General features: G+C 35.1%; 1 protein-coding gene across 2 annotated transcripts in view; it reads right to left on the bottom strand.

The window, feature by feature from the left end:
• Window positions 1-1,906: 1,906 nt before the first annotated feature.
• LOC122025019 (PGR5-like protein 1B, chloroplastic) overlaps window positions 1,907-12,007 on the bottom strand; it is a 30,299-nt gene continuing 20,198 nt past the window's right edge. Inside the window, exons 5-11 of one of the 2 annotated variants that reach the window (XM_042583778.1) lie at window positions 7,445-7,501; window positions 6,509-6,585; window positions 4,912-4,963; window positions 3,949-4,059; window positions 3,765-3,862; window positions 3,602-3,673; window positions 1,907-2,131 (exon numbers count right to left, since the gene is read on the bottom strand). In XM_042583778.1, coding sequence (XP_042439712.1) covers window positions 3,604-3,673; window positions 3,765-3,862; window positions 3,949-4,059; window positions 4,912-4,963; window positions 6,509-6,585; window positions 7,445-7,501 — 465 coding nt within the window. In that variant the 3' untranslated portion in view covers window positions 1,907-2,131; window positions 3,602-3,603. The remainder of the gene's footprint in view (window positions 2,132-3,601; window positions 3,674-3,764; window positions 3,863-3,948; window positions 4,060-4,911; window positions 4,964-6,508; window positions 6,586-7,444; window positions 7,502-12,007) is intronic. The other variant, XM_042583785.1, reaches the window with a different exon arrangement.

The raw sequence follows: 12,007 nt of genomic DNA, 5'->3' as shown, positions 1-12,007 counted from the left end.
CCAACATTTAATTTAGTCATACTAAAATAAAACAAACTCCAAAATTGATGTACTCTTTGTGTTTGACATAATCGGTTCTCGTAACGTTGACAGTGACTCTGAAGTCTCATTTTAAAAATATAAGCAATGAGTGACATCTAGCAATGCATCATAGTTACCCAAGTAACGAGAATGTCATAGATTCAACCTAACCTATTTATGATTATTTTATTGTATAACTTAGTACTTTTGTCCATGACATCTAGATGCCACTCATAAGCATGACATCTAGACTATTTTAAAAACATAATCATGATGTAACTTAGTCTTTGATCAATGGGTAACATGTCCTTGGTTGTATTCAATGACTTAACTTGATTCTCAAAACTTCACGTAAACTTATGAGGGTGTAAGATAAGTGAAAGATGAACCTTTGAGCAAATTCAATCGATTGGAGCTGGATCTCAGCCAAGTCTTTAGTCAACTGAACATAAGGATTTAGGGAATGACATTTTTTTTCAAGAAACAACACACTAGTTCGATCTAGTCCACTAGAGGCATGAAACATAAACTGCCTAGATAGTCATTAGTTGCTTGATGGCTAATATTTTTCGGAGTAACAAACGGAAGATGGGCAAATAAAATTATTAGAGAAAGCCTAATATAGGCCTTAGTATGTAATTAGATAAGAACACATTGAAATTTGCTATAATCATAAGCTCAAAATCAACAAGTCTCAATGAATCGAACGTTCATGAACAAGTTTATTGTTCAACTTGTAAAAGCTTGTTTATATTCGTTTAATATACACAAAATTAATTAAATAAATAAGTTTAAACAACTCATTAAACTAAACGAACAAGCTTGAATATATATATGTTCAGCTAGTAATATTCATGAATCATGATCATCAATAAAACTCTTATTAACATGTTAAATAAATAAAGAAACTTTCAAAATAAACAAACAAGTTTATATTATCAAACTCAATAATCAATCAAACAAGTTTAAAATGTAAAAGTTTCAAATAATCAAAAAAATTTGAATTGAGAGCTCAATATATCTAAATAAAAAAACAAGCTCAAACTCATAAAAAAGAAATTAAGTCGAGCTTGAATAATAATTTCAACAATTTAGTTCATTTTATACTCGGTTTGAGTTGATTTGAGTACCTTGTCAAACAAGCTTGAATATTACAAAAGTTTAACTTGTTTACAATCCTGCAAAGGCTTAGGATTCAAATTGAAGGTTTTATTTCAATAAGCTTAATCTCGTCTCCCTCGATATAACTTTTCATTTCAATTTGAGATAAGAGATACTTATAATCATTCTAAATGATTGAGGGTAAGAGATGCCCTAGTCTAGCAGTGAAACAATAAGTTTTATTTTTAAATTACAGTTATTCACCTCCGTCCTCTTGTTTGTACGCATGGCATTCCACAATAATAATGTTGTTTCAAGACCGTCTTCAAAAATGTCCAATTCAGACGATTTAATTTTGTAAATTTATTAGTGCCTTAAATTTACATTTTTGATAGTTTATTATCATATTTCAGCATGATAGAGTCTAGGGTGATATAACTAATCTCAAGCCATCCAATATCGTCAATCTCATAACAAAATACAAACACATTACGAAGGACATTTTATCTAATGTAATAATCCTTTACATAAAGAGATGATACACCCAATAAATCATTTTATACCCATTGAGAATTGATCAAAAAAGACATTTAAGCAGATTGATATAGCATAAACTAATTTTAACTTAAAGTTGATGTAAATATTTATTCCGGAACTCCAAATTCACTGCTAACAATATGTGAAAATATGCTTTTGTTTTTAGACGCGGGTAATAATAGTTTCAAATAAACTGTATTAGCTTGAGAGCCCAAAATTAATACCTCCCAGAGAAAAAAAATCATCATACCAGGAAATTGAACATTTTATTATGATACAGGGAACTTACATTACTGAAGCAAGCTTTAGTTCAGAACTCAAATTATAGCAGGTTTATAGTATGTACATATAAAACTACAATTCCGTTGATTAGCAATGACTTGAAGCCCTCTCCAAGACCATACGTATGAGAAATTGGAGTTCAAACAGCACCCTTGTTATCCACTTCTTTATGGGAATGTAATTCCTGAAGCTGTAAAAGAATTAGTAAATAGGTTATACTAATGATAAGGTGACTGGTAAAAATGTATAATGATTTATTTTCTAAGTTTTTGGGTTAATTGATCGAACGACCAAATTGTCCCATCAAGGAAGCGGCAGTCAATAATGCAGTGGAGGAATCAATAAACCAGTGTTGATGGTAGTCAAGAATAAACTCCGTTGAGAAGTGATTTAACAGAAACACATACGGGGAACAGCTAGGTCAAGCTCCAGTAACACAATAGGCAATTCCATTGACTAATTTATCATTTAGTTTTAAATTTAATGTGCTGACACCGCAAACAAATCCCTGAAATTATCATTGGACCAAATATATATATATATATATATATATATATATATAACTTTTATGTGTTTCACTGAAAATAGTTTCTAATAAGATACTCTGTAAATTCTCCCGTGTTTGGTGGAAAAATTATTATTAATCAAAAATTCCTTTTGATTCCTAAAAATAGCTTGTTTGAAGAAAGTAAGTCGTTTATTTACTCATTTCTCACTTTGGCCCATTGTATGTAGGGTAGAAATGTAATTGAAGGGACATCATCACACATGCTCAGTCAGCCAACCATGGGCAAGAATGGAAAGAGAATTTAAGACAAGGAAAGATGGATGGATATGGACAACGTTGGCATATTTTATGGACACTGGACATACAATCACCAAATGGTTTTTACAAGTTATTAAGTATTCTTAGTGGTTCTACTCTTCTATGATAGGACTACAACTGATATTTCCTCCATTTTTGCTGAGCAAAAACACTTAGCACTGAAATTTGAAGTTCCTAACTTCCTATTTTCTTTTCCAACTGAAATAAACCACCAACTCTGCTCATCTTGCTCAAAAGTTTTGCATGAGGACAGAAACACACAATAACATATGGTAGTGTTTCCATTTTATGTTTTCTTTATACCCAAGTTGGACTTGATGTTTTAGTATATTTGGTTCTGTATATAGCATAAGTCTACACATTCAAAAATTAACCCTCCGGCTTAGTGGTTTTACTCTTCTATGATAGGACTACAACTGATATTTCCTCCATTTTTTGCTCAGCAAAAACACTTAGCACTGAAATTTGAAGTTCCTAACTTCCTATTTTCCTTTCCAACTGAAATAAACCACCAACTCTGCTCATCTTGCTCAAAAGTTTTGCACGAGGATAGAAACACGCCATAACACATGGTAGTGTGTTTCCATTTTATGTTTTCTTTATACCCAAGTTGGACTTGATGTTTTAGTACATTTTGTTCTGTATATAGCATAAGTCTACAGATTCAATAATTAACTCTACGGCTTTAGTTGGAGTAACTGAGGATTAAACAAGTTAAATGATGTTTTCCTAGCTTTTGGTTTTATATCCTAGTGTTGGCAATATCCGAGCCTTGATCAGTTCTTAATAAAATTAGTCTTCAGAAAAGGATATTATCACAACTATTATGTTTACCTTTATGCTTCGCTTGGCTCTGGTAGTGTAATCAACCGTGAACTTGAGTCATAAACCAAGGCAGTGGCACAGCTGTAAATTATTCAACGTGTATTATTACTTAAATCAAAATAGTAGGAAAACTAGTATTAAGAAACACAATGCAGGGAAAGTTCAAAATTACTTTGAACATTTGAGTGTGTTTGTAGAGCCACCACTTGGCACTGACAATATAGTCCCAAAAAAGGAAACATTTTCCGTACCACAGTTCGGGCAGGGTCCCTAAAAGATGAATAGTGAAATCAATTTAGCATTTCATGAAGGAAAGAAGAAACTACCAAGAGTTACTGAGATCAATGGATGCGTACCTTCAAGATGAGAAAATCTTTCACTATGGCATTTGTAATTGTTTGTGCTATCCAAAAAATAAATGGTAAAGCAGCAAACCATGTAAAGATGAAGCTGAAGGGCTCTGGTAACTGCATCATGACAACATAAAATTTGAAAGATTAATTGGCAATAATATTTTGATATAAAACACAAATGGGTTAAATGAATTTATCTGGATCATGACATTAGGAGCAGTAGAAACCTAGAATGACCCTCGAGAGTCAATAACCATGTGCATGGTTGTTATCTTACCGCTTCAAGTATAAAGATGATCTGAAAAACATTTTCTTCTCCAAGGATTCCAACTCAACCAGTGAATTTATTGAATTTGAAAATACATTTGATAAATTAGTTTTAGGATATCCCTGATGACGTGTATATTCCTTGACCCTGACAGTCAATTAAGCATTTTGTATGCAAAACAGTATTGAATTGAAATTTCAAAATGATTTGAGAGAGTATCTTTTAGCCAGTGACCTCAATGAGAATAGTGGTATTTATTTTAAATTTTGAAGAACACGATATACATAATTAGTTTCTGTAGAGATAATGCTCCTCAAACTTCACTTCTCTGTAGCCACTTGTTTGTGCGCAGCCAGGAAATTGTAGATACCAAACTATCAAAGAGGTGGCTGTTGGTTCAATAAATTAGTATACATGGTCATTTACAATGGTGAAAGTGCGTGTGCTGACAGGCTATAAGCCTTTGAAGGATGCAGATGGAATTGTTAGGGTATTCCTTGTAATCTAGAAGTCAGGCACATCACGTATTAAAACTCATGGATGTCGGCTATGTTAACTAAACCAGTTTGCAGAAATAATTATGCGTCAAACCTTATGACTACTAATTCAGCTTAGTACTGTTTTTCTGCACTGAGCTCCAACTTCATGGTCAGGGTAGAAATCAGGAAACACACTAAAGATATAGAAGATATATTTACCTCCAAAAGATAAGTTATCTCAAAGCCTGTCAAATCATCTAGAAAGAAAAACCTGTTATCAAAGAAAGTAGATGAAATCGATTTAGGAGTACTGCTATAAGAATGTGACAGTTGGACTGTACAGGTTAGACTATTTTTTTGAAAAGAAAAGGTACAAACGGCAACAAGAGTGAACCCTGGCCACAGCAACTTCAAAGGCTCTCACCAATGAAGCTCATTGGCACCTTAAGATTATTGATTATAGAAACGTATTTCATGTTACCATATGCAACAATTTACAGCTATGCAGTATCTATCAGAAGTTCCCAAATTTCAGCTTTAAATTGAAACAGGGAAATGCAACAAGAAGTTCATATATTCATCATTCAGCATGTTGGGATTTCTTCTACTCTTTTAATTCCTTAGAACTTCAAGATCATGGTTGTCAAGATTGGGTGATGTGGATCGCCTAAAGTTGGCTTGTTATCAATAAAGGAAATTCCAATCTTTCATGAGAAATTGGCAATATCAAAAAGATCTTTGGAAGTTATAAAAAAAACTCGAGATTTAAATAAATTACCTATAGTCTATAGATAAATTAGATTGCACTAGAAAATCGATGGAAACCATTGAAATTTTGCCAAATTAGGGACAAAATTGGATGACAATGGTTGAAAATTTGTCTAAATTAGGTTGATTAAAAAAATTCAAGGTTTTCAGCGAGCTTTATGCCTACTCCAAATTGAACTCTAGCAAACAGGCACAAGAGGGTTAATTTGTAAACAACCACCAACTAGACCCCCAATCTCATGTATCTCTCTCTTTTAGAGTCAATTAAACAAAATTACTATTAATTGAGAGAAACCTAGATGTGATTTAGGAAGCAATTGAGCCATATAATACCAAATATAGTTTTATCAAATAATATCAATCATATATTATTATTACTAAATTTGTAGTAATAGATATAATTTTAACAAGTAGTGTGATATATTTTGATATTTTGATGAAATTATCTATTATAGTACATTTTTGTTATTTATTGCTTCAGTATTAATTAGTCAACCTCACCTAGTAGGATAAGACTTGATTTTTATTATCATTTCAGTATTAATTGATACATTTTATTATTAATTAATGATCTAATGCATATAGACTTATATTAGTAATTTACTATTATCTAATAGTTATAAAATATAATTTTATCAAATAATAACAATAATATCATGCTACACTAGGCATACATGTCATTAATTATACAATATTTAATGAAATATAATGTACATCCTGATTGAACCCAATCTGTTATTTCATGTAGGAAGCATTTTTTCTTTTTGATTTTTTCTAAATGATACCAAGTTCACCTATCCTACGCATTTGCAATAATTGCTATTTAGGTTTCTTTCACCATTTGATCTCGACATTGATTCCAATTTTGACAACCATGTTCAAGATCAAACCATACAATTGTGGAAAGCATTTCCTGAATAGAGAGAGTAAAGAAACAACAGTGATGTAAGTAACCTGAGAATAATTGTTGCTTAAATTTAATTTCAAAAGATTATCTAGACTCAATCATCATATAATAGTATGCATTATGGGAAAAGGTATCACTCACAGTGTAAGAGCAATAACAGCTGCAGGCACATTCAATAGGAACATCTTGAAGTAGTCAACAGATAAGTCACTATAAACCTGTACAAATAACAATAAAAGTAACTTTTATTTCTGCTTGCAATTCTTGTATACAGTTTCTAAGTCGCTAAGAATCTTGCTATAGTGACATTTCAAAGTTAGATATATAATGTCTTAGGTTGGACACAATTCAGTATTGTACAATTATTCAGGTATATAAGGCTTTCTTCTCTGTCAAATCACTTATTATTTAGTTGTTCAACAGTGAAACAAACAACCTCTAGAATTTATTGGCCTTGGAAGCATGGAAAACCCAACCACTATGTATCTGAGATTTCAAAAAAATACCAGCATCACACAGATCCACACACATATGTCAACACGAGTGCAATTATGAGTACTAACCTCAAATGATCATTACAATGTGATGTTACTCAAGTTGATCATTTTCCCATTAACATCCAAGGGTGCATGATCTCAGCAAAGTAAAATAAATAGCAAATCAGTTAACTAAAGTAGTAAGTGGATGATTTAAATATTATATAAATTCCATAATACATAAATAACCAGTTCTAAGAGAACCTTGGGAGCATGATCTTGGAAAAGTATGTAGTGAAAAAAAGGTTATGTTCTCAAGATTCTCTCAAGGAATTTCTGAAATCCACTTAAAGGTAGATCCACTACCATGGGCCCTAGTGCCATTCTAAAATCCACTTAAGGAGATATATTAGCTTGACTAGTTATTCATTCTTGCTGAGAGGTAAAATAAAACAATTAAACAATAATTACATTAAAATAAGCATGCAAAAAAGAACTAGAATGATCGATTATATAATATGTTACTATATAGAACACAAATAAAACTGGATTTAAAAATTTCACAAATCTATTACATAATTGAAGAAATATAAGGAGATACCTTCCTACTTCGGAGACTACATCGTGGGCCTTCTTCTACAGTGCTGCTCCCTTCTTTCTAAAGAAATGTAAGGGAAATAATAATGTATACTAAACACAAAAAAAGGGGAAATAAATATCTACAAAGAAGAAGAAAAAAACAAAGAAAAACATAGAATAAAGTACAATGTCTCCAAAATATGGTATGTTGAACTGCAAATCAATATGTAACAAAGAAAAATACTATCAAGTAGCAATTAGGTACAACAACAGCAATCAAAGCTTATCCCACTAAATGGGGTGGGCTATACGGATCCTTATGGACTATTTCCCCTACTATATCATCATCTATATTTAAATAAATTTTATATTATTTTATTGTTACTAACCATGTCTTTTTTTTTTCTTCCTCTTCCTCTTCATCTCTCGGAGTTTTCCCTCTATCGATGCAACTCTGACTTTCTTTCTAATACTCTCATTTCTTATTCTGTCTATCCTCGTATGTCCACACATTTACCTTAATATCCACATCTCTGCAACTTTCATCTTCTGGTCATGTGCTCGAGTCATGGCCCAGCATTCAGTACTCATAGCAAATCTAACCGTCGTTTTGTGGAACTTCTATTTAAGTTTTAAAGGTACTTTATGAATCACATAAAACACCCGATGCTAACCTCTATTTCAATGATCCTACTTGTATTCTATGTAAAACATCTCTCTCAATCCCTCTATTATTTTTACAAAAATGATCCTAAATATTTAAAACTCTCACTTTCAAATAACTCGTCATCTCCTATCTTAATAATTATCTCATTATATCTAATATTACTAAACTTAAATTCCATATATTCTCTATTAAGCCCAAAACCTTTCACTTCTAGTGTTTCTCATCAAGATTCTAGTTTAGTATTTACTACTTCACGTGTCTCATCTACCAAAACAATATCATCTGCAAACAACATGTACTACGGTTCTGTGTCTTGAATGTGTCCAGTGAGTTCGTCCATGATTTGTATAAAAAGATAGAGACTTAGAGCTAATCCTTGATGTAATCCTAAGTTAATCTGTCTAAAGTCTTCACTCTGGTCATTACATCCGCATACATATCTTTAATTAATTCAATATATGTTACGCTAACTGTTGGTGCAGCGAGGACCGGCAAGAGGAGGGTGAATTGCCTGCGATTAAAAACTAAACCCTCCTCAAGGCTTTCAACTTAAATAATAAAGCAACAGTTATGAAATTCAACAGAACTAAAATAAACAGAAATAGAAGACTCGGCTATTTACTTGGTTACAACCAAGAAGGTTGTTAATCCAAGGCAGTAAGAGAGTGCACTAAAAGAAGTCTCCTTCTCTAAAGGCGGAGTAGCCTTTTACACTTGAAGAGCATAGAACTGTTGCTTAGGAAATGAGAGTACAGGAATTGTATTTCGAAATCGTTCATATTCGTTCACTGTTTTCTATTTCTAAGAGCTACCCAAGACCCTCTTTATATAGGGGTTCTCGAGCTTATCAGTTCACCTGATCCTTCGGGATCAAGTTTGACTTGAGAGGGATCGGTCGACCGATCCCCAGGTTCGGTCGACCGAACCTGCTGTACCTGCCCAGCTTTGTGGATCGAGCTTGGGTTCGGTCGACCGATCCTTTTGTTCGGTCGACCGATCTGCCAACGGTCTTCTGCTGAGTTGGCCCGATCAGATTGCTCGACTTGGTCTCTGGATAGACTTCGGTTCGGTCGACCGATCAGAAGGTTCGGTCGACCGATCAGCTCCCCAACGGTTGGCTGCTTGACGTGGCTTCTGACGTGTCACCAACAGCTGGCTTCGGATACAGAAGGGTTCGGTCGACCGATCAAGGGGTTCGGTCGACCGAACCATTGACAAGTCAACTTCCAGTTGACTTGTTCCGGTTCGGTTCCTTGGGTGATTGCGGCCTACCGGAATAGGGCTCACCCGAACCCAATTCCCGGCCTTCTCCTCGAACAGGCTTCCTCCCCGGCTTTACGTCCCTTGAACGCCGCACACGTTCTTCTCGCCCACCGGGTGTACTCTTTCGCAGCTCTCCCGTCCTTCAGACGCACCGAGCCCGTCGGCTCCCTTCCCGTGTCGTCCTTCTCGCCAGCTGCGTCTTCCGCTCGACTTCCTGTGCTCCTAAGTTCCTGCTCACTCAGACACAGGGATCAGACAAAATGCAGGACCTAACCAACTTGGTTGATCACATCAAAACTACCACGGGGTTCAGCAATCTCCCCCTTTTTGATGTGCATCAACCAAGTTCAAGTTAGGAGTCAACCAAACAAATAGTAATTTGAAGAAAATTACTAAACTAACAATTCAGGCATAAATTTGCAATCTTGAACTAAATTGCAACATTAAAATATATAAAAAAAATTATAAATTCCCCCCAACTGAACTTATCTTTTATTCTCCCCCTTTGATAGACGATCAGAAGATTCGGTCGACCGATCAGCTCCCCAACGGTTGGCTGCTTAACGTGGCTTCTGACGTGTCACCAACAGCTGGCTTCGGATACAGAAGGGTTCGGTCGACCAATCAAGGGGTTCGATCGACCGAACCATGGACAAGTCAACTTCCAGTTGACTTGTTCCGGTTCGGTTCCTTGGGTGATTGCGGCCTACCGGAATAGGGCTCACCCGAACCCAATTCCCGGCCTTCTCCTCGAGCAGGCTTCCTCCCCGGCTTTACGTCCCTCGAACGCCGCGCACGTTCTTCTGGCCCACCGAGTGTACTCTTCCGCAGCTCTCCCGTCCTTCAGACGCACCAAGCCCGTTGGCTCCCTTCCCGTGCCGTCCTTCTCGCCAGCTGCGTCTTCCGCTCGACTTCCTGTGCTCCTAAGTTCCTACTCACTCAGACACAGGGATCAGACAAAACACAGGACCTAACCAACTTGGTTGATCACATCAAAACTACCACGGGGTTCAACACTAACACCTCTTATTTTTAGAATTTTTTCAATTGGGACTCTATCATAAGATCTTGCTTTTGCTCCCGATACTTTTTGTAGTGTTAAAAAAACACGGTTCATTTAAATAAATCAAGAGTTATGGGTTTCAAGACTTTGTTAATCCATTTGCTTCCACAGCAGAAGATGGTGGGATACCTACTATTGTTGCAGCTGGACAGGAAGAAGTTGAAGCTCAACCTGATATTGATTGGCTAGTAGACTATCCTTAACTTCAGAAAATAGCAGAACAAGTTTATTCTCAAGAAGCAACCTCTCATTATCGATTACCCCCAGACACAACTATGAATCATGTGGGATATCCTCCCACTAGAAGTTTTAAAGCCAAACCAGTAAGTAATATAACTTACCTGCAGAATCAAAATGAGGGCGATTCAAACATAAAGATATACATGAATAGTGGAACTTACTTGCAGTCCACCAACAAACAGAAGTATTACTCACCTTACCAACACACCTTGGCAAAATGGAGGATGTATTCCTCAGATGGAAAGGTATAACTAAAAATGTTGTAGCCCTTCAAAACTTTACTGATATGCAGGACAAAGCAGATTTGATTGAAAATTTACTTAGAGAAACAAAAAGGCTAACCTGGATGCAATGGAAAATGGCGTTCCCCACAGAATATCAAGAACTTGTTAATGTTGCCGATGGACGAAATGATACACAAAATATAATTTCTCAAATTAGAAGAGTTTTTATGCTAGAAGATCCTTTCCAAGGATCCATAGATATGCAAGACCATGCTTATCATGATTTAGAACGATTATCTTGCACACAAATAAAAGATATAATTCCTTTTATGAATGATTATATGCATTTAGCAGCAAAAACTGGAAGACTTTTTACTAACCCTGAACTTACTGAAAAATTCTGATTTAAATTGCCTGGGGATCTTGGCCGAAGAGTTAAAATGACTTTTGAGGAAAAATATCAGGGAAACACAATTGGCGTACATCCAAGGATTTTATTCACTTATAAATACCTCCAGGAAGAATACAAGAAGGTTGCTTTCAACAGGTCTCAAAGACTCATCTTTTTGCAATCAAATTCCAATTCCTGGATATTATCAAAATACTCGCAGAAGATTTGGTATCAGAAGATTAACTACCTACAAAGGCAAGCCCCATGATTCGCATGCTCGTATAGAAAAGAAAAAGCATTTAATACGGAACAAGAAATGCAAATGTTTCCTGTGCGGAGAAGAGGGACACTTTGCTAGAGACTGCCCAAGAGAATATAAAAATGTGAAAAGGGTAGCAATGTTTGAAGGGCTTGAACTTCCTAAAGATTATGAAATTATGTCAGTACAGGAAGGGGATGAACAATCTGATGCTATTTACAGCATTTCAGAAGGAGAAGATCAGCAGGTACACATGAATTCTATACTAACTAATGAGTACCTATGTGTTTTCATTGAACAGAAGAATTGTTATATGATTGGGAAAACCGGTGGCGAGCAACCATTGGTCAAAGTAACCAAGGAACAGCATGACTGTAACCACATATGGAAGATGAATCAAGAATTGGCTCTTGAATTTCTTAAATGCCACTGTTGTAGAGAGATTCTATAAAGAAACATAAGTAATTAATATGTTAAT

This window comes from Zingiber officinale, chromosome 1A (assembly GCF_018446385.1).
Source record: "Zingiber officinale cultivar Zhangliang chromosome 1A, Zo_v1.1, whole genome shotgun sequence".
In the NCBI taxonomy this organism is placed as follows: domain Eukaryota; kingdom Viridiplantae; phylum Streptophyta; class Magnoliopsida; order Zingiberales; family Zingiberaceae; genus Zingiber; species Zingiber officinale.
The sequence above is the reverse complement of the archived record's forward strand: the minus strand, read 5'-3'. Positions and strand labels throughout refer to the sequence as shown.